Source organism: Bos javanicus, chromosome 12, assembly GCF_032452875.1.
Source record: "Bos javanicus breed banteng chromosome 12, ARS-OSU_banteng_1.0, whole genome shotgun sequence".
Taxonomy (NCBI): Eukaryota; Metazoa; Chordata; class Mammalia; order Artiodactyla; family Bovidae; genus Bos; species Bos javanicus.
Window position 1 is genome coordinate 21,689,913 of NC_083879.1, and position 27,939 is coordinate 21,717,851.

A 27,939-nucleotide genomic window follows, 5' to 3' on the forward strand; every position below is an offset into this window, starting at 1 on the left:
GGGACGCGGGATGCTCCGCCAGCTACCTCGCCGCCCGTGAAGTCGCTCGCCCTCCGCCCGCCTCGCCGTCCCGCCGGCCATCCCAGAGGTAAGCGGGACCTTCCGGTAGCGACCTGGGGTGCACCCTCGCCGCGGGGTTCCCGGAGGCTCCCGGCACCCTGCTGCCCCACTCCCCGCCGCCGGAACGCGCAGGTGGACGGTACTGCCCCCTCCATGCACCCAGTCCGCGACCCTGGCTCCCCGGGGCTCAGCCCCGGGGACGCGCGATAAAAAGTGTCGTCTCCGCCTCTCCGAGTCCCGACTTCAACCTGCACCTGGCGCAGGCGTGGCCGAGGAACCCAGGCTGACCGCAGATAGATGGGCGTTGAGTCCGGACAGTTTGGGATCCTTGAAAATCAGCGTCTGGGATATTCTGCGTTTCAGAACTGGCTTGCGTCTTTCCAGAAAGAAATCCTTTCTGGGATACAAGCAGTATGAGATACGTGCCGTTTTAGGAGGACTTTGGGCTGAGGACACCGGCCGCCTTAGATTTCCAAGCGTGACCTTGACTTGCGGGCCTGGGAAAAGCTGGGTGGACGCGGCGACCAGGCACCGCCGACTCGGACGAATACATAAATGCACCCTTCTGGAATTTAGGGATTTCCTCTTAATAAATATCATTAGACGTACACACGATCGTGTGCACGTTTGTCAGAAGGGATAGAATCACTTTTCCTTTTATTCTTTCCTAAGTCATTGGTCTCATGAACCTCAGCGTAATTCAGTGTCTTTTTCTGAGTTCTGAAGACGCCCTAGGGGGGCAGATAAGCGTTTATCTTAGCAGATTTCAGCAAAGTACTGGGATCGGAGTTCTGCGTCATGTCATTAGCCACTGAAAATATGCCCCTACCCTGTAGCTGCTATGTTTAGAATGTCTCTAAACATTTCTGTATGTGAATGCTCTACATAAGTTTTTTTTCTTTAAATGTGTATAAAGGATGCACACGTTCTTATTTTCTCAAAAAACGATTATCAAGCCAAACACTGTAAGTAGCCAGTCATGGTATTGGGAACACCTGTTGAAAGAAAATAAGCAAGGTTTAAAACAAATTAAAGAAGCTCGCTGTTTTCTTTAAAAAAAAAAAAAAGTAATGCTTTTTTAAACCCATCATTCCATGATATTCTGGGGTGCTCTGTTAACATCTTCATATTAATGAAAAAATCAGGATTTATTTTCAAAAGCTTGAGAGTATTTTTTAAAAATCCATAGTATGCAAACCATATTATGTTTTATAAAATAAAACAGCCTGGTTTCAGATAGCCTGGATTATTTTATAATTCCATTTCCATATAGCTCTAAATATCGATTATCACTATCCCGTTTTACTGATCTTTTTCATAAGAAAGAAAATGTGTTATAATCAGAAAATCAGTTGTGGTTAAGAACTTCTTTGAAAATGTTTGTCATGGCATGGTGAAGTGAAGTGTTAGTTGCTCAGTTGCCGGCCGATTCTTTGGGACCCAGTGAACTAGCCCGCCAGGCTCCTCTGTCCATAGGATTTCCCAGGCAAGAAGACTGTAGTGGGTAGCCATTCCTTTCTCCAGGGGATCTTGCCAACCCAGGAATCAAACCCAGGTCTCTTGCATTGCCAGTGGATTCTTTACCATCTGAGCCACCAAGGAAGCCTGTTTGTCATGCGGAAACAAGCAATTTGGGAGGAGTCAGTTCCACTTTTGGGGGCCAGAGATTGCTTGTTTCTTCTTACCTGGGTTACTGAGTATCAGTGACTTAAAGGAAGCATTTTAATTGCCCTGTGTGCCCACGCTTGCCCCAGAGATGCGGTGATGCTCATCTGCTGTCTTTGGCCAGGTTTCCCAATTCATGTTAAAGAAAGGATTGGGTCAAATCTATGCCTTATTCCAACAAAACTGAGTTTTCTTTTTTGGTTGTTTTTGGAGAGGGCGAGAGCCCTAATTGTCTGCATAATTACACTTTATATCTCTGCTTCTCCTTGAGGAAGTTCAGCATTTCCTTTTGCTCAACCAGCTCCTACAGAGAGAAAGATAATAGAGACAGACCTGTTTCCTTTCCACCAAATTTCTGATTATTTCAATCAGTCTTCTTAATTCCCTTAATTCCTGCCTTATCTGAAGGGATGTGACATACATATATTTTGAATATAATATGCTTTTTAAAAACTTACTAAAAGTAGATTAACTGTGCACAATAGGGGGGAATGTAGGCTTTAAGAAAAATATCTATTTGGTAATGTTTAGTATCCAATAGTTTCCCAGACTCAAGTATGAAAAAAACTGGCTCTTAAATGCCCTGCATCTCATTCTGTTGTGTAATAGTCTGTTTATATCAAAGTGCCACTTCTCACAAATCATTCTGAACCACGGGCCATCAAGGTCTTCCCTGCCCTCCTAGGTGGTCTGGGAAGATTGCTGCCTGAAATCATACATCTCCTGATGCATGCCAGCCAGCAGCAACAAGTATTGGAAGGCTGCCAAAGATGATAGCTGTTTTGTCTTTAGAATGCCCTAACCAAGGGAAGTCAGGGCCACATGAAGTTCACATTTAATTGCAATAATCTGAGTACCTTTTTTTTTAAGGCTTAATAATTTTGATGTAGCTCCTAGGCATTAAGAAATGGAGCAATCCAGATAACACACCAATTGTGTAAGACAGACAATGTTAATATAAGTCCATTTGTGGAAGCAGGGTGGGTCTACACAACAGATGCAAAAATTTGGCAAAATGTTAGTCAGTTGGTTAGCCTTCTATGCCATGCATATAAATGTGCGAAGATATATTATCAAGGTTGGCTATGAGCTTCAATAAAATTAAGCAGAGAGCAACCAACTGTCCCCGTAAGGGTCTGCTATAAAGATAAAAGACATGGAGTTTTGCAGAGAAAGCCTTGCTGTGGGCAGACCTAAATGTTCTTAGCAGGTGAGCTAGAACGAAAGGAAAGGAACGTGTATAATGACCGATCATTTCCCTGGGGGCAACAGTAATGTCCTTCCTGTTTTCTTCTCAGTATTAACTAGGAAGTCTGACTTCTTAGAATGGTCTTGTCATCTCAGGGTTACTATTTTATGAATCACACTGAACAGAGCCAGTATTTCTTTGCGGTTCTCCTTGCAGGTGTTTTTGAAAGAAGACTCCACAATTCAGATGTGAGAAAGGACATGAGGAGACCAAAGACCTGGGATTTTGCTGATCAGAATGAAACAAACGTTGAAAGACTTTTCAAATCTATTGCTGGTGGTGCTCTGTGACTATGGTAAGTGTTGAGTGTACTTATGCTGTGGGGCTCAGTGAAGAAACAGAAATGGGAGGTTTTTAAATGCATGAATGTTGATGCCTCTCTATGAAGGAGGCAGGGCAGGGACTCCAGTTCAGTGCCTTTTAAACCATGATTCTTGCAACCCTAGGTTCTCTTAAGGTTCTGCATTATTAAATCAAATTTCATTTAAAATATATTTTAAAGTTTTTTTTTTTTTTAAACTCACATTTCACAAGTTGGAGACAAACATGTTGCCCTCACTTTGATTTCCTAGTGTTTCAGTATTATACATTTGTGTGTGTACTGTTTTTTAGTTTTATTTTTGTTTATTGTTTTGTTTTCACTGTGTCTCAAAGCATGTGGGATCTTAGTTCCCCAACCACGGATTGAACCCACACCCCCTGCAGTGGAAACACTGAGTCTTAACTGCTTGACCGCCAGGGAGGTCCCTGGGATTCATTTCTTTTAAAGTCTTTTGTGCATACTCGTGTATGCTCAGTTGCTTCAGTTGTATCTGACTCTGTGCGACCCCATGGACTATAGCCTACCAGACTCCTCTGTCCATGGGATTCTCCAGGCAAGAATTCTGGAGTGGGTTGCTATTTCCTTCTCCAGGGGATCTTCCCAACCCAGGGATCGAATCTGCGTCTCCTGCATTGCAGGTAGATTCTTTACCACTGAGCCACTGGGGAAAACATTGCTCTGCATCTAACAGCCTTATACAAAAAACTATAAAAGGGTACTTTGTTTCATAAAGATAAAGACATCAAAAATTTCTCTTTAAATAGTCTGCAAGGATGTTTGTTATTGTTGAGAACAGAATATTTTACCGGCACATAAAAAAGTTGATTGAGCAGAAAATAAAGCATAAAAGTTGAGTGCAAAGGCTGCTACTAAAAATGGAGGTATTTTCATATATGTGGGGTTTTATCCCCTTCTCCATTTGAAATTGATCAAAACAGACCATTACCAGTTAGATTTCTTTTGAAATCCATATGTTTATATTGAGACACCAGTTCCTTTAAAGGAATGGGAGAGAGGAAATGAATGAATGGAGAAAACTGAACTGTAGTAGTCAGTTTGATGGTATGACCAATTGTAGTTTTCTAAATGAGAATATATTCTTGCCTGTAGAAACTAGAGTTCAAGTGTAAAGCAGCCAAGTTCCCTGTTCAGTACACACCTTCTTTCTGCTGCTTTTGAGATTCATCAGTTGTCTCTTTCCTGTCCATTTCCAAAGGGACATGTGTGTCTCTTTCATTGACTAGCTGCCCAGCAAATTAGAATCTGATCTGCCTCTGTGGTAACCGTATCCTTGACAATAGGTTTTCATTAATTAACTAAGTGTGGTGTGCTTCTCAGTCTAAAAATGCATCACAGAACCATTCTGCCCCATCGGATGCAAATGAATACAAGCTTTGTTCTCAGTCCTTACTCCTTCCTTGGGCTGCAGTGAGCATTGGAGGTCAGCTCTGAACCCGCACAGAAGCTGCATCAAAAGAGACCGCCTTCCTTAACCCTGAGTCACCTTCATCCAACAGGGAGTATTCCTCAATTTGTATGTTGATGAAAAAAAAAACTATTATGGTCTTTCAAGTGTCCAGATCTATCCGAGTTTTATACATTTTATTTCCCCTTATCTTAAATAAGAAATGAGTGAAGTGCTGAGGCGATCAAAACAAACCCACATGTGACAGTATTTCATGTGCTGATTCTAATAAAAATAATTTCATTTTTTAATATCCTTGAATAGTCTTTTTCTTTTTTTAAAAAAATTTTATTGGCGTATTGTTGATTTACAGTGTTGATTGTTTTCTGCTGTATAGCCAAGTGAATTTAATTTATTTTGTATTGAAGTATAGTTGATTTACAATACTATGTCAGTCTCTGCTATAGATTGAATGTATTTAAGGACTACCAGCCCAGACAACACAGTGAGGTCCTTTGGGCATATATGACATATGTAATTATTGTCATTATATTAATATATTTTATTATCATGTATATATAAGAAGACTTACAAATTCCTACTTACACATGTTGTTTTTCAAACCAAAGGGCACTGCACTTTCTTAAATCTAGAATGCTTCTTACCCTAGCCACAGGCCAGTTGATTGTTGTATTGCCAAATTCCGTCTCTTTTGGTATGTATTTGGATAGGGTTCAAAATAGAAACAAGGATTCTTGTGTGTCTGTGTTCTTTCTGCTTTTTACTTCAGCTGCTCCAGTGGGTCTCTTTTTTAAAAAAAGATATGATTATCCTAAACTAAGTGATACTTTTGGGCTAGTAGTCATCTATCTTGTCTAGGCCTGTTACTATAATGTCATTAAAATCACCAAGGACATGCTTAGCTATTCCATGAATATTCACTCTGTCCCCTGGATTAATCCATGTAGGATAGAATGTCAACATTTCTTATTCATCTAAAAATTTCTGCCTTATACAAACGAAAGGCAGTTTCTTTATTGGTAAAAATACTCACACACTTGTCTTGAATGTCAGAAAGCAGTAACTTACAGGTACAGCTGATCATTGGACAACGTGGGGTTTAAGGAGTCTGATCCTCTGCACAGTTGAAAATCCTGATATAAGTAATAGTTGGCCCTCCATAACTGCTGTTTGCATTTGCAGATTCAGCCAACCGCAGATCATCTAGTTACTATTTATTGTTGGAACAAATCTGGGCGTAAGTGGACCCTTGCAGTTCAAACCCGTGTTGTTCAAGCATCAACTGTATATTTAGAATCGTCCATGTTAAGTAATCTAGAGTACTTCATATTCTGCCATTTAAATCAGGCTTTCTTTCACTTCACCGTAAACTTCTGGATGTGTGTGTGTGTGTGTGCATGCACATGCTAAGTCACTTCAGTCATGTCCGACTCTTGGCAACCCTATGGACTGTAGCCCGCCAGGCTCCTCTGTCCATGTGATTCTCCAGTCAAGAGTGCTGGAGTGGGTAGCCATGCCCTCCTCCAGGGGATCTTCCTGACCCAGGAATCAAACCTGCACCTCCTGTGTCTCCAGCATTGCAGATGGATTCTTTACCACTGGGGAAGCCCTCACTGTAAACCTATTTCCTGCAAATACCTAAATACTACAGTATGACTAAAGTGAGCAAAGTGAAGTGTTGGATTTTTATCATGAGAATTGTCAACTGTTACTCTTGCCTTATTAGGTTTTCTTCACGGATAGATTCCATTGTTCACTGTTGAGAATTCAGAGTATCCATTTGTTATTTTGAATGAGAATCATAAAGATGGAGATGAAGGACCTGAGCCATTTTAGAATGGAAGAGGCTCAGGGCCCAGCTCCCAGGGTTAGCATTCAACATCATTTTATGTCATCCTTGGCTCAGTTCAAACTTCTCCTGTGTCTAAAATGCTGTTTTCATCGATGTCATCAGTACTGCCGCTCAGATGTCCCTTTTTAAAACTCACTATGACCATTTCCTTTCAGTTCTTGGAGAGGCTGAGTATCTCGTGCTGGGGGAGCCGGGCCATGTAGCACTAAGCAACAGCACAGTGACGGTGGATTTCCATGGTGCCAACGGGACGCTGAGGAATGTCTCTGTCCTGCTGGTGGAGGCCAGCTCCAACCAGACTCTTACCACCAAATACCTCCTGACCAACCAGTCCCAGGGGACCCTCGAGTTTGAGTGCTTCTACTTCAAGGAGGCAGGCGACTACTGGTTCGTGATGACCCGGGAAGCGACAAACAGCAGCCTCCCGATCCCCCCGAGGGAGAGGAGTGCCTTTCTCAAGGTGGAATGGCCCGTCTTCCACGTTGACCTGAGCAGGACGTCCATGGCGGCCGAAGGCACCTTCCAGGTGGGCCTTTTCACCAGTCAACCACTGTGCCCGTTCCCCGGGGACAAGCCCGACATCTTGTTGGAGGTCACCTTCACCAACAGCCTCCCGGAGGCGAGGGCGGGTCAGGCCCTGCCGCTGGAGATTAGGGCCAGCAAGAGGGTGGAGCTCGCTCAAGGCCAGTGGGTTGAGTTCGATTGCCCCCCTGTGGGGCCGGAAGCCTATGTCACAGTCACCGTGGTGCTGAAGCTGCTGGGCCGAGACTCCGTCATTATGTCCACAGGCCCCATTGACCTGGCCCAGAAATTTGGGTACAAACTGGTGATGGAGCCGGAGCTCACCTGCGAGGCCGGGGTGGAGGTCACGGTGCTGCCTCCACCTTGCATCTTCGTCCAAGGGGTGATCGCCGTCTTCAAGGAAGCCCCCAGACTCCCCGGGGAGAGGACCAATCGGCTGGCTGAAAACAGCCTGGCCTTGGGAGAGAGGAGAACAGTATTCAACTGCACTTTGTTTGACATGGGGAGGAATAAATACTGCTTTGACTTTGGCGTTTCAAGCCAAAGCCAGTTTTCTGCAAAGGAGAAGGAGTGCATGCTAATTCGGAGAAGTATAGGTTGGTATTGCGATTTTAAAACCGTTTTTTTCTTTTAATGAAATTGGTATCTTCATGCAATCAAAATTATTCTTTTGAAATTAGATGAACTTGATTTTCTATGAACTTCAGTACAGGTGCTCAGTCATGTCCGACTCTGCAACCCCATGAACCATAGCACTCCAGGCCTTCCTGTCCATCACCAATTCCCAGAGTCCACGCAAACCCATGTCCATTGCGTCAGTGATGGCATCCAACCATCTCATCCTCCGTCATCCCCTTCTCCTCCTGCCCTCAATCTTTCCTAGCATCATGGTCTTTTCAAATGAGTCAGCTCTTCACATCAGGTGGCCAAAGTATTGGAGTTTCAGCTTCAACATCAGTCCTTCCAATGAACACTCAGGACTGATCTCCTTTAGGATGGACTAGTTGGATCTCCTTGCAGTCCAAGGGACTTACAAGAGTCTTCTCCAACACCACAGTTCAAAAGCATCAATTCTTCTGCACTCAGCTTTCTTTATAGTCCAACTTTCACATCCATACATGACTACTGGAAAAACCATAGCCTTGACTAGACGGACCTTTGTTGGCAAAGTAATGTCTCTGCTTTTTAATATGCTGTCTAGGTTGGTCATAACTTTCCTTCCAAGGAGTAAGTGTCTTCTAATTTCATGGCTGCAGTCACCATCTGCAGTGATTTTGGAGCCCAGAAAAATAAAGTCAGCCACTGTTTCCACTGTTTCCCCATCTATTTGCCGTGAAGTGATGGGACCGGATGCCATGATCTTCGTTTTCTGAATGCTGAGCTTTAAGCTAGCTCTTTCACTCTCCTCTTTCACTTTCATCAAGAGGCTCTTTAGTTCTTCTTCACTTTCTGCCATAAGGATGGTGTCATCTGCATATCTGAGGTTATTGATATTTCTCCCGGCAATCTTGATTCCAGCTTGTGCTTCTTCCAGTCCAGCGTTTCTCATGATGTACTCTGCATAGAAGTTAAATAAGCAGGGTGACAATATACAGGCTTGACGTGCTCCTTTTCTGATTTGGAACCAGTCTCTTGTTCCATGTCGAGTTCTAACTGTTGCTTCCTGACCTACATACAGGTTTCTCAAGATGCAGGTCAGGTGGTCTGGTATTCCCATCTCTTTCAGAATTTTCCACAGTTTATTGTAATCCACACAGCCAAAGGCTTTGGCATAGTCAATAAAACAAAAATAGATGTTTTTCTGGAACTCTTGCTTTTTCGATGATCCAACGGATGTTGGCAATTTGATCTCTGGTTCCTCTGCCTTTTCTAAAACCAGCTTGAACATCTGGAAGTTCACGGTTCACGAGTATTGCTGAAGCCTGGCTTAGAGAATTTTGAGCATTACTTTACTAGTGTGTGAGATGAGTGCAATTGTGTGGTAGTTTGAGCATTCTTTGGCATTGCCTTTCTTTGGGATTGGAATGAAAACTGACCTTTTCCAGTCCTGTGATCACTGCTGAGTTTTCCAAATTTGCTGACATACATATTGAGTGCAGTAGTTTCACGGCATCATCTTTTAAGATTTGAAATAAGTCAACTGGAATTCCATCACCTCCACTAGCTTTGTTCATAGTGATGCTTCCTAAGGCCCACTTGACTTCACATTCCAGGATGTCTGGCTCTAGGTGAGTGCAAGTGATCACACCTTCGTGATTATCTACGTCTTGAAGATCTTTTTGTACAGTTCTTCTGTGTATTCTTGCCACCTCTTAATATCTTCTGCTTCTGTTAGGTCCATACCATTTCTGTCCTTTATTGCGCCCATCTTTTCATGAAATGTTCCCTTAGTATCTCTAATTTTCTTGAAGAGATCTCTAGTCTTTCCCATTCTGTTGTTTTCCTCTATTTCTTTGTATTGATCGCTGAGGAAAGCTTTCTTATCTCTCCATGCTGTTCTTTGGAACTCTGCATTCAAATGGGTATATCTTTCCTTTTCTCCTTTGCTTTTTGCTTCTTTTTTTTTTTTGCTTTTTTTGCTTTTCTTCTCTATTTGTAAGGCCTCCTCAGACAGCCATTTTGCTTTTTTTCATTTCTTTTTCTTGGGGATGGTCTTGATCCCTGTCTCCTGTACAGTGTCACAAACCTCCGTCCATAGTTCATCAGGCACTTTATCTATCAGATCTAGTCCCTTAAATCTATTTCTCACTTCCACTGTATAGTCATAAGGGATTTAATTTAGGTCATACCTGAATGTTCTATCAACTGCCATCATTTTTATGGTTCACTCCTCGTAATGTTCCAAATGATGTTAACATCCTTATCTGAAAAATGAAAAATATTGGAAAGCATACCCAGCTCACTGCTAACTGCTGTAGGTCTCAGCTTCCCCATCAATAAAATGGGGATAATAAGAGTATCTGCCTCGGAGAGTTGTGAGAATTAAGGAAAATCAGTGTGTACATTTCTTAGCATGGTGCCTGGCATGTAGGAAGCACTGATAAACTTCAGCTATTACTATACTGTATTTTATTTTTTAGGTATGTTTGTCCTTTTATTTTATATTGGATAGCTGATTTACAATATTGTGTTAGGTTCAGGTGTACAGCAAAATAAATCAGCTATGTATATATGTTTATCTCTATTCTTTTTCAGATTCTTTTCCCATACAGGTTATTAAAGAATACTGAGTTCCCTGTGCTATGCAGTAGGTTCTTATTGATCATCTTTTTTATATATAGTGTGTACATGTTAATCCCAACCTTCTAATTTATCCTCCTGCCACCTTTCCACTTTAGTAACCATAAGTTTGTTTTAAAAGTTGGTAGGTCTGTTTTCTGCTTTGTAAGTAAGTTTATTTGTATCATTTTTTTTAGATTCCACATATAAGTGAGATTATATGATGCTTGTCTTTCTCTGGATTTACTTCGCTTAGGATGATAATTTCTAGGTCCGTCCATGTTGCTGCAAATGGCATTATGTCATTCTTTTTTTGCGGCTGAGTAGTATTCCATTGTATATATACTGTTACTGTTGTTCAGTCTCTAAGTCATGTCCAACTCTTTGTGACCCCATGGACTGCAGCACACCAGGGCTCTCTGTCTCTCACTTACCTCCCAGAGATTGCCTGAGTTCATGTCCGTTGAATTGGTGATGCTATCCAACCATCTCAGCCTTTGCTGCCTTCTCCTTTTACCTTCAGTCATTCCCAGAATCAGGGTCTTTTCTAGTGAGTTGGCTCTTTGCATCAGGTGGCCAAAGTATCCGAGCTTCAACTTCAGCATCAGTCCTTCCAATGAGTATTCAGGGTTTATTTTCTTTAGAACTGGCTGGTTTACATGAGCACATCTTTTTATTCATCTCTCTGTTGATGGACATTTAGGTTGCTTTCATGTCTTGGCTGTTGTGAATAGTACTGCATGAACTTAGGGGTGCATATATCTTTTGAATTATAGTTTGCTCCAGATACATGCCCTGGGGTGTGATTGCTGGGTCACATGGTAGTTCTAGTTTTAGTTTTTTAAGGAATCTCCATACAGTTCTCCCTAGTGGTTGTACTAATTTATGTTTCCACCAACAGTGTAGGAGGATTTCCCTGCACCCTCTCCAGCATTTATTATTTGTAGATTTTTTGATGATAACCCTTCTGACAGGTGTGAAGTGATAACCTCATTGAAGTTTAGGTTTGCGTTTCTCTAATAATTAGTGATATTGAGCATCTTTTCATGTGTTTATTGGTTATCTCTATGTCTTCCTCGGAGAAATGTCTATTTTGATCTTCTGCCCACTTTTTTGATTGGGTTGTTTGTTTAATATTGAGCTACATGAGTGATTTGTATATTTTGGAGTCAGTTGCTTCATTTGCAAATATTTTCTCCCATTCTGTGGGTTGTTTTTCATTTTGTTTATGGTTTCCTTTGCTGTGAAAAAGCTTTTAAGCTTAATTGGGTCCCATTTGTTTATTTTTGTTTATATTTTCACTACACTAGGAGGTGGATCCAAAAAGATATTACTGAAATTTATATCAAAGAGTGTTCTGCCTGTATTTTCCTGTAAGCATTTTACAGTAGCCTGTCTTACATTTAGGTCTTTAATCCATTTTGAGTTTGTTTTTGTGTATGGTTTTAGAGAATGTTCTAGTTTCATCCTTTTGTATGTATGTAAATATTATGTTACTACATCATATGGCAAGTCAGGATTCACAGCTAAATCCCAAATTGTAGTGAGTAGTGTTGTGTTTCTTCTAGAAAGTGTCTTCAAGGTTGTCTCTTTGCTGTCATGAGTCCCTTGTTATAAGAATGATGCTTCTTTAGTGAGAGTTCACAGCCAGATTTCTAGAAACGTCTTCAGATTCTTAATTCTTTGCACAAAGAAGTAGGGTTATTATGGTTCCACCCAGGCCCCAGGCTCCTCTTTGCATTTCTTTCCCTTTTCCTGGGTGCAGGCCTGGTCTTGGCAAGAGGTTAATCCAGCAGAAATGTTCCTGATACATACACATTCCCTTATCTACTTTCCCACTAGGCCCTGTGCCCCCTGATGGCCCAGGCCTCTGAGGATCTTCGGTGCCCCACGTGTTTCTTGCTCCAGTTGTGCTTACTTCTCCTGAGGGATGCTTGTGACTCCGTCCCTACCACTGGCGCGTCCCTGCTTGTGGTTACCTCTCTAGCTTACGTTCTGCAGCCTGTTCCTTTGACAACTCCTCTACCAATACCCCAAACGCCCCTGCCTCGTTGTCCTGATGCCCCTGCCGCTGCCCTCTGCACCCAGGCGGAGCAGGGCCACTAGGGGTGCACGTGCCTCCTCTCCTGCTGGACCCAGCGTACCAGCCCCTCCTGCTCACGCCCCTGCTGTTCTGCTCTGCTCTGTTGGCCCTCCCCTGTCCTCACCCCCACCCCTGCCTCACACCCAGAGCTCACGCAGCCACACAGAGCAGCTGGAAGCCATCAGGGGTGTGCCTTCTCACTCACCTACCGAGATCCCCATAAGCCTGCAGGCAGCCGTCCTGTCCTCTCCTTTGCTGTCCCCAGAGAAGCAGCGTCATTCCTCCAGTGCGAGGTCCGCCCTCCCCTGCCCTGGGGATCCCAGCCCCTCTGCTGTCTCCGGAACCTTCTGTTAATCATGATTACCCTCCTCTCCTCTGTCTCTAACTGTCCCTTCTTTACTGGCTTATCCGCATCCACTTTGAGATGTCCTTAGTCGTCTCATCTGAGAACAAAACAAACTTGCCCCTCGCCTCTGCATTCTCCCCAGAACACACCGTCTTTCTCTCGTCTTCCTTGTGTAGCCCTGGGTCTTGAAAAAGGCACCTGTACTTTGGGGTTTACTTCCTCACCCCCGTTCACTTTGCAGCCCACTCCTGTCTCTCACACCTGCCCTGCAAATGCTCTCATTAAAGCAGCCAGTGAATGACTTCTAGGTCCCCAAACCTGGGATGCTTCTCGTCGGTGTCTTCGTTGACCTTGATTCTGTGACATCACACTCGCCTTGTTTGCCTCCTACCTCCCTGGCTTTCCTTCCTTTGCCAGCCTGTTCTACACCCATCGCATCCCTTAAGCCTCGGACTTCTGAGTCTTCTATTTGGCCTTCTGCATCTTCTATCGGAACCTCTGCGTTTTTTCATTCTTCTCACAGTTGCTAGGTGATTGCTGTCCTCTTGCTGATGGCTCCAGGCTAGCGTCTCTCACCTGCATCCAAGAGCTGAACAGCTGTTGTCCCCAGATGTCTTCCAGGCCCCTCAAAAGCAGCGAGGAATTGGACTCATCAGCTTACCCCCCAACACTGCTCCTCAGTACGAGACTCCACCATTTCATTATTTGAACCCCAAACTCAGGAGCCTTCCTCTTCTTCACCTCCTATGAACTAATCACTAGGTCCTATGGATTTTGTCTCTTCAAAGAATCCCTGAATCTCTCCGTGTCTCTTCATTTCCACCGACACCCCTTGCTTTAAGCCTCCATCATCTCCCCGCTGGACTCTGTTTTTGGCTGTGCTGTGCGGCTTGTGGGATCTTAGTTCCCAGTGTGTGTGTGTTCAGGTGCTTCCATCCTGTCCAACTCTGTGACCCCATGGGCTGTAGCCCGCCAGGCTCCTCTGTCCATGGGATTCTCCAGGCAAGAATGCTGGAGTGGGTTGCCATGCCCTCCTCCAGGGGATTTTCCCCACCCCGGGATCAAACCCACATCTCATCTCCTGCACTGGGAGGCGGGTTCTTTACCACTAGCACCATCTGGGAAGCCCCCCACTTGGGCTCTTTTAATAGATCCCGAATTGTTTTTCCCTTGTCCGCTTCATTCTCTCAAGGCAGCCAGAGAGGGATTATTGAAAATTCAGGTCGACTGAGGGCTATTCTCTTGCTTGAAACTTGTCAGTCACCTCACTTGACACCTCGCCTATGAGGATGAGCATCCATGCTCCCTCCGTGGCCAGCTGCCCCCCACCCCCTACAGTCCCCATCCATGGGCTGGAGACTGGGTACCCTTCTGCCCACCTTCACTTGGTTACATTAACCCATCCCCCAAGTCTCCTCCTGGGTACTCTTCCTTGATCCCAGGCTCGGTAAACTCCCTGGTATAAACTGACGCAGCATCCTTAGACCCTCCTTCATGGCATTTATCCCTCGGTCACTGCTTGTTCAGTGTCTTTATCCCACATTTCCACACCTCCCTGAACTCCAGATTACAGAAGCTCATTTGGCGACAAAAGCCGACTTGTGCTGCCATGAAGCTATTTATGATCTTTGGCCCACTTCATATACCTGGCACATTAACAGGTGCTCAGTACATATTTAGTAAAGGGAAAGTTGTACTCTGTTGTGACAGGTCTCAGCTAGGTGTCAGTGGAAAAACAATTATGTTAATTTAATCGTTCAAGATGTGGTTGCCGTTTCAAAAGAAGTTGCTAAGAGAGGAAAAAAAATTTTAATTGACTGAATTTAATGGAAGCAAGGGCTTCCCAGGTGGCCCTAGTGGTAAAGAACCTGCCTGCCATTGCAGGAAACGTAAGAGACTCGGGTTCAATCCCTGGGTCAGGGGAGAAGGAAATGGCAACCCACTCCAGTATTCTTGCTTGGGAAATCCCACAGACAGAGGAGGCTGGGCTGCAGTCCATGGGGTTGCAAAGAGTTGGACACGACTGAGCGACTGAGCACACACACAATGGAAACAAACCATGGCCAGGCAGAGGAGTTCAGGCCACTTGATGAAAGACCTTGGGAGCAGGAGGTCTCTGTGTTGGTTCGTTCTCCCAGCTGTGGGGCTTCCCGCTGACTCCTCCACTGGTGTCTAAAGACTGAGTCCCTCCCAGCAGCAGAGGGAAGACCCTGGGGTCAGGGGTGGGCAGAACAGGGAGTAGAGCTCTGTGTCCAGGCTGAGGGTGCTCAGGGTTCCCTCTGGGGCTGCAGCCACTAGACACAATCGGGCATTAGGGCTGGAAGGAGAACCTTGAGGGGCTAAACGATCCTGGAAACCTCAGATTCTCTCTCTTGTGTGTGGCCACCCAGCAGGGCTTCGCTTGGCTGGTCGATGAAATTTATGCTAGTGATGGAAACTCGATGCCTTTGTGTTTCTAGTATAAAAGTTAATGAATAAATCAAGTTTTTTTTCACTTTCCTTTTAAATTGCTGGCTCTGACCAGTAAAGACTGTCCTTGTTGCCAAATGGCATCATTCAGGAACCCCTCCCCCGCCCCTCATTGAGCCCACTGTGAGCTGTGACTCACTGATGCACAATGAATTTCCCATTAGTTCCTTTTGAAAAGGGAAAATGGGTTTGACATGTTTGTCTGTTTTTCCAAATATGTCTTAGGACCTTAAACATGTACATACTAATTTACAGGAACAGGATAATGTCAAAAATGATTATTTGCGATCTTCATTTATCCTACTTAGTGTGAACGTTTATGAGTTTCTCTGTAGAAATGTTATATGTGTGGTTATGAGATGCTGTGAGGGGAGTGTTAGTAATATCAGGCACAGGTGCTGCAGTAATATGCAAAAGTCTAAATTGAGAAATTCTGAATTCTGTGCTCATCTGCCCCAATGGTGTCAGATAAGGGATAATGGATCCTGTTTCTCAAGGCAAATATATATGTAATACATATATTTAGGGCTAAATTGAGAATTACTGATAGAGGGTATAAATTCAGAGTCACATAGTGTTTTTGACAAGTAAAAATTGTAAATATTCAGCACATAGTTTTCTTGATAATTTAAGTCTGTTGGCTGTCTTCTTCTTTCTCTGATTGGTTAGTTGGTCTTGTTTTTCATTCCCAGTGTGACTGGACAAGAGCTTTTGTCAAGAACAGGAGTACTGTCCTCCTGTTATTGTTGTTTATTTGCAGGTGCTTAATTACTGTTTCATCTTTAATTCTTTGCCAGAATCTTTTTAAACTACTCATCCAGTTAGTTTACCTAAAACTGGAAAATATGATTTAATATAAGCAGGCCCTTAGATGCTTAAATACTCTGCAGTTCTCTGACAATGAAGGAACCAGTAAACCCTTCCACTTGGCGGAACTCCTGCTCTTCCTTTGGGATTTTTTAAGAATAGCTGACATACCCTATGTGACCATTTGGCATAATCACATTTATACAGTGATTACTTGGCACCAAGAGCTGTTTTGGGTGCTTTATGAATATTAGCCCATTTAATCCTTACAATAATTGTATGAGTTAGGTTTATTTTATTGTCAACTGTATAGGTAAAGAAAGGGAGGCATAGAAAGGTTAGGTTGGTGGCTTAAAAACTGCTGGTGATTAGACTGGCTTGAGCACTTTCTTTTTGGCTGTGCTGGGTCTTCATTGCTACGTGCAGACTTTCTCTAGTTGTGGCACCTAGGGGCTGCTCTCTAGTTGCAGTGCACAGGCTTCTCGCTGCAGCGGCTTCTCTCGTTGCGGAGCACAGGCTCTAGGGTGCAGCCTCAGTGATTGTGTGACACAGGCTTCGTTGCCCTGTGGCATGTGGAATCTTCCTGGACCAAGGATCGAACCCATGACCCCTGTATTGGCAGGTAGATTCTTAACCACTGGACCACCAGGGCAGTCCAGCATTTGCTATATTACCGATATTACATGCTGCCTACCATACAGTCATCTATCAATCTGGATATTAAGTAATAGGAAACTCTTTGAAAAAAAGTTCCAGTATTTTCCTCCTCACCTCATTGGTTCATCTTGTGCTGCCCACCCTCTCTTGAAGACATCTTACCCACTTGGGAACCCACTGGCCCAGGTATGAGCATGCGTGGTCTCATGTGAATGAGCCTGTGTCAGGCTCAGAAAATCTGAACTGCTGACCCAAGAGTCTTTTCTCCCACGGCTGCTCTTAGCTACTCACTAAAGTCTCTTGAATTTTCTTATAAGCATGTTTTGTTTCGTTACATTAGACTCGACAAAATGTCTTGCAAATGTGAAGATTTCCTACTCTTCAAATATGCTTGAAGTGGAAACAAATCTCCCTTTTCCTATTCTGAACACATTTTGCTCATTCAGATTTAATATCCTATAGAGTGGCCTGTAAAGCATTTATCCTGGCCAAACAGGTTTGCTATGTAGTATGATGTACGGACATCTAAACAGGACAAAACAAACAGCCTGTCATTCATGAAGGAAGACTGTTTAGAAAATTGGTCATCTTACTCTTCATTTCTACCACGTTTATTATAGCTATCCAGTCAGTCCCCATTTTGCTAAGTATTTTCTTCAGTGTTAACAGAAATCTTTAGGGAACAGATAGTTATTTAAGGCATTAAAAATTTTGCCTGATTAAATTTGTTTATTGCTTTGAGTGATTTCTCTTATTTTCTGTTCGATTAATTTGGTTTAGAAGTTTAAGAACTAAAACTTAGTTTAAATGTTTATTTTTTTCTTATGGCTAATGATCCTACTGGTCATGATTTTACTTTCAAAGGAAAAAAGCACATTTCATAATGAGATTTTTGACATTAAGATTCATGCTTTTACCAGAACTTTGATTTTTTTTTCTGGTTCCTACTAATGGAATTTTTGTTTTTGGTTTGACATATGACTATATATTTAAATAATATCTATGTAATATAAAGGGTTGGCTTCCCTGGTGGCTTAATGGTAAAGAATCTGCCTGCCAATACAAGAGATTTGGGTTTGATTCCTGGTTTGGGAAGATACCCTGGAGAAGGGAATGGCAACCTACTCCAGTGTTCTTGACTGGAAATTCCGTGGACAGAGGATCCTGGCAGGCTACAAGTCCATAGCATCCCAAAAGAGTCGGACGGGACTCAGAGATTAAAAATGAAAACAGCGCATATAAAGTAGAAGAGTTAAGAAAGAATAACAAAAGGATTCTTGGCTTTTGTAGTCTACCTTTTGTAGTCTTAAATACAAGCACAAGAGAAGGATAAACTATACATTGACTTAATTTGCCATTTAGAGGTCACAATAGTGGAATTCCCAGGAGATTTTTCAGAAATAAATCACAGTACTTTAGCTCAGAGAGACTTACTAGGAGCTTCCCAAAGCTTTATAAGCACTGGAAGCTTAGTGTCTGAACAGCTCTGAAGCTCGAGGACAAAGCTGACTTGTTGTTCAGCCATTTGAGGAGCTGCAGTGTGAATCTGGGAGACACAGAACCAATATTGTGTTCAGTTGGAACTCTGGATGGAACATAATTACCACACCTCACTTGACATTGGTCCAGGATACTGGTTTGTAATGCTCCCACTCTTGTGAAAATCCAAGACTTTTAATTGCCGTAAAGAACTCATATTCCATGACTCATCCAAGGATTGCACCACTTGGCTCTCCTGAGAATGTATCTGCCCTGCATGTTCTCCTTATGTTTTTGTAGTGCTTTGTAGACCCTTGACTGCATGATGAGTTTTTGTCTGTAATGATGAAGAGAGACTTTTATGCACAGGATGTTTTGGTGCCTAGTGTGGGCATGACCTGATAGATCTTGGGATTGGATGGGTGTTGATAGAGAAGGGACGTAGGATAATTATTTATAGGGGGTTATTCAATTATTCTATCTGGCAGTGATTACATATATGCTTGGGGAAGAAGGTTGCATTTGCCAATCAATAATGACTGCGTTGGATGTGTTCTGTATGTATTTTGAAGCTCTGAAGTTAGTGCATGCGTGCTCAATCACTCCGATATCTTGACTTTTTGCAAGCCCTCTGGTGTTCGGTGTATCCCTATTTAGGGTTGTTAGGTCTCCTTGCTGAATTGACCCTTTTATCATTATGTAAACATCTCTCTTTGTCCCTGGTAATACTCCTTGTTCTGCAGTCTAGGCTTCCCTGGTGGCTCAGAGGGTAAAAAGCATCTGCCTCCAATGCGGAACACCCAGGTTTGATCCCTGGGTTGGGAAGAGCCCCTGGAGAAGGAAATGGCATCCCACTCCGGTACTCTTGCCTGGAAAATCCCATGGACGGAGAAGCCTGGTAGGCTACAGTCCATGGGGTTGCAAAGAGTTGGACACGACTGAGCAACTTCACTTTCTTTTTAATACTCCTTGTTCTGCAGTCTACTTTGTCTGATATTAATGTAGCCACTGAGTTTTCTTTTCATTAATGTTTATGAAGTATAACTTCTATCCTCTTACTTTGAACCTGTTTCTGTATTTATACTTAAAGTGTGTTTCTTTTAAACAGCATATAGTTGTGTCATTTTTTTTTTGGCCATGCTGGGCAGCATGCAGGTGTCTTAGTTCTCTGATCAGGGATTGAACTCGTGCCCCCTGCAGTGAAAGCGTGGAATCTTAACCACTGGACCACCAGGAAGTCCCTGGGTTATGCTTTTTTATCCAACCTCACAGTCTTTGTCTTTTAGTTGGTCTTTAGATTATTTGTGTTTAACATTATCACCACGTGGGGTCTTTGTGATGATGCCGCCCCTCACCAGTGGTAGATGCTCCATTTTAGTCTCGGCCCTGGGTCTCCTCTCTAAGGGTGAAGCTTTCTCTTCTTCTTCCATTCCTTGGCAGCACTAGGTCTCAGCTGGTGCTCTTAGAGTGACGGGGTTTCCCGGCCTGTCCCTAGTGGTTGAGGCTCTTGATGACAGATGGAGAGGAGGATCTGGATGAGGTCTGTCTGTGTCTTTCCCACAAGCTGCTCCTCCCCTCCTTGGCCTCCACCTCAGGGAGGTTCTCTCCCGTCTTGAACCTGCCCTCAGACCTCCTTGTGAACGTCTGATGAGCTCGGTGGCAAAGAGCCTGCCAGTGGGTATAAATCTCCCGTGGGTAGTGTGGCTCCCAGGGGTTCTGTATTAGCCTTCACCAGGCCTCTGATAGTTTGTTACGTTTTTTTTTAAATTTAATTAATTAATTTACGGCCCTGCTGGGTCTTCGTTGCTGCGTGTGGACCTTCTCCAATGGCGGTAAGCTCTGCTTGGGCTTCTCACTGTAGTGGTTTCTCTTGTGGAGCATGGGTTCTCGGGCATGCGGGCTTCAGTAGTTACAGCACGTGGGCTCAGTAGTCGTGGCTCACAGGCCTAGTGTGGGATCTTCCCAGACCAGGGATCAAACCCATGTACCCTGCATTGGCAGGTGGATTGTTCACCACTGAGCCAACTGGGAAGCCCCTTCATTACATTTTTAGATGACTTCTTTTCACCAGCTTGTGTGAGGCCTGGCGTCTGCCCCAGGAAATAATGTTTGCATCCTGACTTTCCTTGGAGGAGTCTGTCTTTCCTTGTAATTCAGGCCATTTGGTTTTCCTGTGACCTTTGCTGTCTGATGGGTTCTAGAATGGTTGCTATTTTATAAATTATACAGGCTTCCTTGGTGACTCAGATGGTAAAGAATCCGCCTGCAATGCAGGAGAACTTGGGTTTGATCTCTGGGTCGGGAAGATCCTCTGGAGAAGGGAATGGCCACCCACTCCAGTGTTCTTGCCTGGAGAATCCCAGGGACAGAGGAGCCTGGTGGGCACATGGGGTCGCACAGAGTCAGACACAAGTGAGCTACTCACATTGTCACTTTCCTTTTCGTAAGGGTAGCAGCAGTATTCCAGCTTTGCCCATCTTTGGGAATGTTCTGCGTTACTGACTTTTCGTGGCCTGAGATTTGAGTTTTGCCACTTCCTTTGGGTGTGCTGACATTCTGATTCTCCAAGTGAGTTAGTATTAAAAGCCTGGCCGGTGTCCTTGCAGAAACTTGGGGGCTGTGGCAGCCGTGGAGCCAGTGTAGCGCCTCGTGCGGGGACGGTGTCAGAGAGCGTCGCCGCGTGTGCCTGACCTCCTCCCCCTCCCGACCTGGCTGCCCCGGAATGTCCTCGGAGACCTCCCCGTGTTCCCTGGAGGACTGTGCTGGTAGGTATCCATCCTCCCGCCCGAGCCTCTCCTGGAGGGGCTGCTGCACTCAGGCCTGCCTGGCAGTCGCCAGTCTGAGTTCAGGAGTAGACTTAACTGCATTGTTGCTGCTGCTGACTGTCCAGACTCTGTGCCCCTCAGTGTGTCTACACTGGGGCTGGCTTGCCAGCAAGATGACCGGGGACTTAACACTGTCAAAAATGGGAACATGACAAGGACATTGGTCTAAATGAAAGGTTCAGACATACAAAATCATTTTTAAAAATGCAAAAAATGGGAGGGATGATCATTTCTTCCCAAGATTTCTTGCTGTTTCTCCCTCCTTTAACTTCTCTCCATCAAAACTGTGGGGAAACATTAAAAAATTGTTTTTCTCCTCCTCATCTCCAAGAAGTCCCAGGGAACCATATAGATCAATTGTCCAAAATGGGGCAAGACGCCCTGCCTTATCCCCTGAAGGGCCCTATATTTATTCTTTACTCCCCTGCCCAGGAAGAGAAGGTGGGGCATTTCACGTTACCATCACCTGGAGACTGGCCCGTCCTTCATCCTCCTGAGCATCTCGAAGGCCCACACCAGCAGGTGCTCAGTGAGGACTTGATGTAGATGGTCTGTGGTGGGGTGCTCAGGTCACTCAGCTGGGTTTGCCGCAGCTTATGGAGCTGAATCCCATTCATTTCCCACAGGTTACAGTAAAAGGGAATCTTTGCTCTTTGCACACACTATCCCCCATCTGAGACACAGCCAGCTCTCCATTTAGTTGACCAGCCTTTGCTCTGGTCCTGACCCTTAGGTGAGGCCCCTCTCCAGTCCTGACTTCTTCCATTCTCCAACTCCAGGTTGAAAACCATCCCCCGGTTCCTGTCCCATTGGGACCTGGAGGAGTTAGATGTTTTCTGTGTTTGATCTCAGAGCACCTTGTTGAGCAAACCACCAGCATCTGGCAGTACCTTGACCGGTGTCCCCACCTGTGACCTTCCAAAATCCTGCTGTCTCGTCTTTGCAGCCCGTGCTGTAGGCCTTGTTCCCTTTATTCCAGCATCCTAAGGCCATTCTCTCTTCTGTGATTTTCCTATTACAGCTTCAGACACAGGCTCTCCTCCCAGGCCCCAGCTTTCCCCTCCTCTTTCATCAGCTCTGGGCCCCACCCCAAATCTGTTTCTCCAGTTGTGTTTCATACTGTCTTCTAAGGCTTTCTTCTGCATCTATCCTTTGCTTTATAAGTCCCCTTACTCTCCATAGCTCCTTCCTTGTGTGTAACTTCTTGCTTTTCATTCTGGGAGGGCATGCTGTGTTAAGCTATTCCATCTAGAGTTCCATGATACTCAAATGAAGTAAAAATCAACTGCCCCTGACTTCTACTGCACCTTTAGCAACGACAGCAATATCAACCATTTACTACATGTCTCACTCAAAACTCATAATAATTCTACAAGACAAGGATTCTTATGCTGGGCTCAGATTTTGAGAGCTTGGCGCTGCCAGGCATTTTTTTAAAGTGCCTTGCATGTATAAAGTCGGTACATCGTTATCTCCATATACAGGTATGAACTTTGTAGCAGAGAGAGGATAAGCCACCTGCCCAAGACCATAGAGCTAGAAAGCAAGGGACTAGATCTGGCCTCACCCTAAGCTCCCTAACTTGAATACTTTGCATCTATATATTACAAGTCAGTCTAGCTTTCTAAAAGCATCCTGGAATTAGCAGTCCGTTTTTGCGGCTGTGGTATTATTTCATGTTTTGGCATCTTAATCTCTTTAATCCTGGGTGGGAACTAGAAATTTGTGCATTATAAATTAGCAAAAAGGGTAAGTGTTACAGACACCCCTGCTTCTACTGTCAGTGGTCCTCAGATAAATGCTCATGTGGATAAAAATGATCATTTCTCCCAAGTGTTTCTGTTTGCGGTTTAGGCTGTTTTCCACTCCTTCAAAGTGTAAAGACCTGTTTGCAGGCTGCTTAGCATCAGGAAGCTCTCCTTCACTTCAGGGAAAGACGAGATGAGGCAGAGATGGGTGAGGTCAGCACCTCTGGGGCTTTTCTCCAGCTGTGGTTTTAAAGGATTCCAACCAGAGTCCAAGGTGACAGCTAAGAGGTCTGTCATGTACGTTTGCCACTGACGGGGCAGCCGATCATGTCTGCAGACGAAGACATGATCATCCAGGAAACAAGTCTTTCATCATGCAACTGTTTTCACTTGTTTGAAAGTCTAGAGTTCTGTTTGGTTTTGAAAGGATGTTTTTATGCCAAGGTCTAAGTGAGGTTCTACATTAATTTGGCCCTTCTTGTTCACCGCAGCAGTGGGTGGATCCAGTTGCCATGTACCCACATTCCATCAGATGGGATGTTGAACATTTTGTTACTACCTTAAAAATAATGAATCAATTACTGAATATAACATTGATTGAGTACCAGCTCTGTGCCAGTTATTGACTGGAGTTGGAAATATATAGGTAAGCCATGTCTCTCTGTCTGGAAGGGGCGTATGATATAGTAACTTAGCAGACACAGGTGTGCTAAGCAGGTGTAGCGTCCAGTACAATAGAAGATATCCACAGCTTGCTATGGATACTTGGCGACAATCCAGGCTGGGAACACCTCTGTTCATGGAAGAAGTGATACGGGAGCTGAAGTTTGAAAGCTGAATAAGTGTCACCTGGTGAACTAGGTGAGAAGGGGAGTTTTAGCAAAGGGAGCAATGATGAAAGCTTGGCAAATGATGGGCACCTTAAGAAACCCAGAGAACTGACAACAGTTTGATGTGGCTGGAGGACAGTGTCAGGAAGGAGGGATAAAAATGAGGCTGGACAGGGGGATTCCCTGGCAGTCCAGTGGTTAGGACTCAGTGCTTTCACTGCCAAGGGCCTGGGTTCAATCCCTGGTCAGGGAACTAAGATGTTGTAAGCCGCATAGTGTTGCAAAATACACACACACACACACACACTGAGGCTGGACAAGCCAGATCCTGAGGGCCCTTGAAAGATTGGACCTGTGCTGTAGAGGGCTCTTTCTGCTGCAGTGTGGAGTAGAAATCAGAAGGGGCAGGAATGGCTGCAGGGAGGCCTGTTAAAAGAGTTTGTCAGTGACCCAAGGCAGTGGGATGCAGAGGAGAGGATTTACCAAGTCTGGATGTGGCAAGCATGGAGAGGGGAGTATCCCGATGAAACTTAGGATTCTGTTGCTGCCGACTGCATGGATGGGTCCCAGCTCTGGGATGGTGAGGGAGACTGGACCTGGGTACCGCTGACTGATGACTGCCTGGAAGTGGGGAGATGACAAGAGTTGAGGAGAGGTAGCGGGGTGTCTGGGTGGATGGACATGGGCATCAGAAGAGTAGAACTTGTACACGGAGGTGAAAGAGTTGGTTGAGATGGCAGCCAGGGATGAGGAGGCTGAGGGACACGCCCTGCCGCTGGCTCTGCTAACAAAGCTCCCACCCAAGAGTGGGTGGAGGAGGCTGTGCCCTGCGGGAGGGCCCATCCTCAGGTCAGGCAAGGAGACAAACAGTGTTTTGTGGAAAGTTTCTGGATGGTGAGGTCTTTAGCTATAGGTGTCTCATAGGGTGCAGTGGAAAGGGGAGGGGAGCACTGGGGATGGGTCCAGGAGATGACTCACGGAGCTGGGGGTAAGACTGGGGAAGAGAGACACCGGACAAAACCAGCACAGCGTTGTGGTGAAGCAATTACCCTCCAATTAAAAATAAATTTAAAAAATCATCTGGTAGGCTAATCCTTACCTGTTCCCCCTTTTGGAGGGCAGAATAAAATGTGGTGATTGGAGCTCGCATGATTCATGATTAATGGCTCTGCATGATCACGACTTGCAAGACCCTGATTGCTCCTGATACATACATTAACTCAGTCCAGTTCAGTTCAGTCGCTCAGTCGTATCCGACTCTTTGCGACCCCATGAATCACAGCACACCACATTAATTAGTTAAAAAGAGGGAACAGGTGACTGGAAGGGCTTAAATGATGGACAGTGGCCTAAGAGTTGAAAGGGAGGTCCTGCCGGGTGGAACTGGGTGGTCTCAGGTTCCTGGGTACTTTAGCGGCAGTACAGGCTGAGGTCCCAAGTGGCGTCTGAGTCTTGGTGAAACATTCTGACGACCGTGGGACACACCAGACTGAGAGACCAGGGAAGAAGGAGGAAAATCAGCACCACATGGAAGGGAGGGAGGAGATAAGAGAGCTAAGAAAGCAGAAGTGGGAAAACAGAGGCTCCAGTACCTAGGAAAGGCAGTTCCCGGACACGGGAGAGAAAAATTGAGTTGTAATACATTGCCAAAAGACCTATTTTCACCTACTAATTTCTCTTGAGATGTGCACATGTAGCTGCAACCTGCCTAAATTACTTTGCACTTCAAGTGTTACTGAAAATTTTCCAACATTCATCTCAAAGGTACATTTAACTGTCGATATCCCATGTTCACCTCTCTCTAGTGCTCAGTTGCAGAGAAGGCGATGGCACCCCACTCCAGTACTCTTGCCTGGAAAATCCCATGGACGGAGGAGCCTGGTAGGCTGCAGTCCATGGGGTCGCAAAGAGTCAGACACGACTGAGCGACTTCACTTTCACTTTTTACTTTCATGCATTGGAGAAGGAAATGGCAACCCACTCCAGTGTTCTTGCCTGGAGAATCCCAGGGATGGGGGAGCCTAGTGGGCTGCCATCTATGGGGTTGCACAGAGTCGGACACAACTGAAGCAACTTAACAGCCACAGCCGCAGCCCAGTGCTCAGTTGTGTCCAACTGTCTGCAACCCTTTGGACTATAGCCCACCAGGCTCCTCTGTCCAAGGAGTTTTTCAGGCAAGAATACTGGAGTGGGTTGCCGTTTCCTCCTCCAGGGGACCTTCCCCACTTAGGGACTGAACCCACATCTCCTAAGTCTCTTGCATTGCACACAGATTCTTTACCACTGAGCCATCGGGGAAGCCCTTATTTACCTTACCTTAAGTGAAAAACCTTAATTTTTTTACCTTGAAGCGCTCCTCCTGAGGCTTCTATGTAGAAATTTGGGTTCAAGTGTCAGCAGACACTGAATGTGCCCAGGAGTCACCCTGATGTGGCCCATCTGGTCACCGCACTTCTTTCTACCAGTCTCTCTTTTTCCGTTTGACTTAAGTTGTCTGTAGAAATATGCACGACCAGAAGTCCTAGTCCTTGTTTATTTCACTTTAACTGCTAGATAATTAGAGCAAGCCACCCAGAGACCTTAGACCCATGCAGAGAGAACCATACCAGAGGATGCATTTGTTCTTTTTTTTTTTTTTTTGGTAGCTTTCCAACCATCCAGCCCATCTCCTCTCCAGCCCCAGGCTCCCGTGAAGTCCAACAACGTCGTGACGGTCACTGGCCTTCTCGGATGCGGGTGATGGGCCGGCGGGGAGCCCCGTTCCAGGCCAACGCCCAGAAGATCATCCCACCCCTGTTCAGCTACCGCCTGGCCCAGCAGCAGCTGAAGGAGATGAAGAAGAAAGGCCTGACGGAGACCACCAAGGTGTACCACGTGTCCCAGAGCCCCCTGACGGACACGGCCATCGATGCCGCCGCCGCCGCCGCAGCAGCAGCAGCAGCATCCCCCGGAGGGTCCGAGAGCCCCGAGGAAGCTGCGGCTGGCAAGTTTCGGATCAAATCCCCGTTCCTGGAGCACCCCCCCACCGTGGGTGCTGGAGACAGGCCCCCCTCCCGGCTGGACCATCCATTCTCGGCGGCCAGCTGCGCCGTCAGCCCCAGCCAGACCCTCCTCCGCAAGTCGCAGGTGAGGAGCCACTCCCGGGGATCCCACTTCCGCAGGACGGCAAGCTTCCACGAGGCCAGGCAGGCCCGGCCGTTCCGGGAGAGGAGCCTGTCCACACTGACCCCTCGGCCGACCCCCGCCCATGGCCCCAGGGCCCGGACCTGGGACCAGGCCGGAGAACGAGGCCGGCCTCCGAGTCGAGGCACTGCCCTGTTCCCGGAGAAACGGGACCATGGCCCAGGGGCAGCGGGGGCCAGTGGTCCCTTAAGCCCTCTCCCCAAACCCCACTCCCTGGGACCGCCCCCAAGAAAACCGGACCTGGGGGATCGCCAGGCCGGATTCGTGGGGGCAGGTGAGAGACCGGAGCCTCCCCGGGCTCGGAGGGGGCCGTCCCCCAGTCACAGGAGTGTCTCAAGGAAGCAGCCTTCCCCGCCGGCGCCCAAAGATGGTTACCAGAGGGTCAGCCCTCTGAGCCCTTCTCAGGGCAGAAAAGACAAGTGTCAGAGCTTCCCCGCCCACCCGGAGTTCGCCTTCTACGACAATACGTCCTTCGGCCTCACCGAGGCAGAGCAGAGGATGCTGGATCTCCCGGGATACTTTGGGTCAAACGAAGAGGATGAAACCACAAGTACGCTGAGTGTGGAGAAGCTGGTTATCTAGCCTGACATCACCCCCGAGACTTCCCACAGCGGGGTCCTGGGCCCAGATCCAGGGATCGGCTGCTTACAGTGTTCTGTAGACTCTTCAGTACAGCAGGGCAGGATGTGGGCGAGGTGGTAACTCACAAGTGTGCATGTGTGTTTCAGTTCATAAGAAGTTATTTATCTCAAACGTTTCCCCTTCCTTAGCCTGTTTCTGTCAGCTTATCACTACTAACTATGATAATAAAATTTAAACAAGAGCAAAACAGGGCTTGGTCTCTCATGTGAGTATCAAAAATGACAAGATATAGCATGTGAGTGTGAAATGGTATGAACACTTCATTGGCAGCTTCCAACTGGAAACACATCTGAGTGTTTCAATGTAAGAAGTGCTGGAACAAAGTAAGCTCACTAACACAACTGTGAATTGTAATTTATTAAGTTATAGATAATTCAGAATTTGATTCCTGCACAGGCGGAATTAAATAGGTTTCATATTTGGCTGATTGTCAATGATGGCTATTTCTAGGCTACCTAGAAATAATGATACCATAGATATTCCAGAATAGTTTTCAGGCGAGAATTGGGTGATGTCTGAGCCTCCCTGGTGGCTCAGACGGTAAAGAATCTGCCT

General features: G+C 45.5%; 1 protein-coding gene and 1 non-coding gene across 2 annotated transcripts; both read left to right on the forward strand.

The window, feature by feature from the left end:
* Window positions 1-27,573, forward strand: THSD1 (thrombospondin type 1 domain containing 1). Its single transcript, XM_061434418.1, has 6 exons — window positions 1-88; window positions 3,131-3,269; window positions 6,730-7,692; window positions 20,763-20,921; window positions 26,205-26,279; window positions 26,315-27,573. The coding sequence occupies exons 2-6, from the start codon at window positions 3,212-3,214 to the stop codon at window positions 27,322-27,324; spliced, it is 2,265 nt and encodes a 754-aa protein (XP_061290402.1). The 5' UTR covers window positions 1-88; window positions 3,131-3,211; the 3' UTR covers window positions 27,325-27,573.
* On the forward strand, window positions 24,636-24,767 carry LOC133258694 (U8 small nucleolar RNA). The gene has a single exon (XR_009740148.1). It is a non-coding gene; the product is annotated as a U8 small nucleolar RNA (small nucleolar RNA).
* Window positions 27,574-27,939: the final 366 nt, after the last annotated feature.

Excerpts from the sequence above, each read along its gene's own strand:
- THSD1 (XM_061434418.1), top strand. The coding sequence starts at position 3,212 with ATGAAACAAACGTTGAAAGACTTTTCAAATCTATTGCTGGTGGTGCTC. Across the intron at positions 3,270-6,729 it reads GGTGGTGCTCTGTGACTATG|TTCTTGGAGAGGCTGAGTAT; the intron begins GTAAGTGTTGAG and ends ATTTCCTTTCAG. Across the intron at positions 26,280-26,314 it reads CAACGTCGTGACGGTCACTG|CCCCGTTCCAGGCCAACGCC; the intron begins GCCTTCTCGGAT and ends GCCGGCGGGGAG.